Below are 2,333 nucleotides of genomic sequence, written 5' to 3'. Positions count from 1 at the left end.
TGGTCTGACAGTCAGGACTTGGATACTTGAGCAGTTTGCACGGACAGTATGCATAGCTGATGTGTAGAATTTCTGCCATGCTTTTACTTTCTGTTTCTTGTCTGACAAATGAGAATCAAGACCCCTCACTTGCTTGTTTAAGAATCATTGGTAAGGGACATAAAACTGTGCTTCTGGAACCCCCCTTTGGTAGTCAAGCAGATTAAATATTTGGGAAATTAACAGTATTCAGCCTGACCTACCCAAGGAGCTCACATTTGGTGAAGTAAACTGGTGTCCTGATAGTGCATAGGCACCTTAAGTTGGTATAGAGGTGCTGCCAATGTAGATGGTAGTGTTAATCCTGCATTAAACTTTCCTTAAGGCTGACTATCTTCAGAAGGGGCTGGCATAGATCTACCTATGGTTTCTAAATGCAATAAGTTAAGTAGGTGCTGTTTTGGTGTATGGAGCCCCCAGTGGGGTGAAGGAGGGGAGGCGGGTCAGTGAATAGATCTTTTCGATCTTTTACAAAGTGGCTTGCAGTTTGAAAACACTGGAAAACCACTTGATTAGACTTTGATTAGGTAAGTCCCCATGACTACATGTCATTCTCTCCCTCTCACAGGAATGTGGCTTTATAGCTCTTATTAGCAACTGTACCATTGGCTCTGACTCGTCGTCCTGGCAAAACCTAGTTCTGTCTTCAACTCTGAAAGCAGCACATGGAGATCACTGACTGACTGTTGTTTGTCCCAAAGTCCTGATGACAGATGGCATTTCATTGGGGACAATTCAGCAGTCTGCCGGCACTTTCTATAAGCAGCATTATCAAGAGTACATGACAGTGAGAAACTTTTGTGAGGGAAGGGCATTCAGTGCTGGAACACAGGCCAATGAGTTCATTGTTCTCTCTCTGTGTGATGCAGCCCTGTACCATTATGCTGTGCTTACAAAATATTTGTAACACTTTGAGAAACCAGAAGTATCAGTAGCTGGTGTTGCCTTTGAGGGAACAAACCAGTAACATGGTTTTGGGGATATGCCAATTACAGCCTGGGGACCTTAGTCCATCTGCTGCAGCCACCACCTGAAGAAGAGCCAATGTGGGCATGAAAATGTTGGTGCATTGACTTAGTTCCACAATGGGTATTGCCTCAAGGGCGCTTGATTCAGTTGTTGGACCCCATGTCCTTCTCTGTGTCCTGTGCCATTAAGAGGCAGGCTACACAGACATTAGGGGAGACATAGCAAAAGGGAACTTGCTGCTGCCCATTACTTGACACAGAACAACACTGTGACTGGCAGGGTGGGAGGCATGCTGATGGGACTTGCTTTACCAGGGTCAGCAATGAGGGAGGTAGCCTGGAGTCGGGCAGAAGGCAGGACAGGGTAGTTGGTGCCTTAGAAACCAACTTGTGTGGAAAGGCATAAGCTGTCACGCATGGTGGCCTACTTAGTTGCTCTCACTGATGAAGCCTCATGCCTTTCTGAATGAGCTAGTTTCCAAGGGCTAAATAGAAGGCTTAGGAGATTAATGAGGGAAAGAGCCCCACAACATCTGTCTGCTCTTTTTCTTGCAATGCTGGACACTACAGATGTTATCAACCAAATATGAAAATGACACCATACCCTGTGTAGGTCATGCTTTGCATCCAGAGAGATCGCACAAGTGCTTTTCAGTGGGATTACTTTGCCAACCACTGAAATGGAGCCAGCTCTGATGTGGAAGGCACCAGCCTCTCCTCCCCTTAGCTTGTGACCTTTGCTTTAAACCAGAGTTAGTAGAAGATGATTTTTTTGAGCATGAATCCTCTTAGTGTGATACTATCTCCTCTTCAGATAAGGAGCCAGTTGATCCAAGAGCGCAGTCTAAAACTGGATGCTTTCCAGCGTGTGGACGAATTGCAGGGTCAGGTTTATGATTTGGAAGCTGGAGCTTACCAGAAAAGCTCACCTGGAGGTAAGGAACATGTAATTGCATTTTTAAAAAGAAAAATGGGATGGGCAATCTAAACAAAACCAGTAGGTTAATGGTGTGGTTTGTCACCATCAGCTTGCCAAAATAATCTGCCTGCAAATGATTTTTGGAGAGTTTAGATGTGAGATGTGAGTTATTTATAGCTTGTGTGCTTGTTTTTAACCATAGACCCATCAGGAATATCTGTTTTGCTCTTTTGGCTGGAAGTCTCTCTGGAGAACAAGAGAACTGGACTGGGAGCTTTCTTAGCCCTAAATTAAAGGAGCAAGGATCTCCAAACTTTAATGAAGAGCCCTGTCTCCCCACCTCTGTTAGGTGTTTTGTAACACCTGTTTAAGTTCTGTATCCTTCGGCCCTCCCCTCCTGCCCCTCT

General features: G+C 45.0%; 1 protein-coding gene across 4 annotated transcripts in view; it reads left to right on the top strand.

Annotated features, from left to right (window-relative positions):
- The window catches only part of LOC109299620 (transmembrane protein FLJ37396), a 218,140-nt gene that overhangs the window by 206,914 nt on the left and 8,893 nt on the right, over nucleotides 1-2,333 (top strand). For all 4 annotated transcript variants that reach the window (XM_019520116.1, XM_019520117.1, XM_019520115.1 and 1 more), the window contains one exon: nucleotides 1,822-1,942. In XM_019520116.1, coding sequence (XP_019375661.1) covers nucleotides 1,822-1,942 — 121 coding nt within the window. The remainder of the gene's footprint in view (nucleotides 1-1,821; nucleotides 1,943-2,333) is intronic.

Source organism: Gavialis gangeticus, unplaced genomic scaffold, assembly GCF_001723915.1.
Source record: "Gavialis gangeticus isolate Ggan-Ray unplaced genomic scaffold, GavGan_comp1, whole genome shotgun sequence".
NCBI lineage: Eukaryota > Metazoa > Chordata > Crocodylia > Gavialidae > Gavialis > Gavialis gangeticus.
Note: the sequence above shows the minus strand (reverse complement) of the source record. Positions and strands in the feature narration are given on the sequence as shown.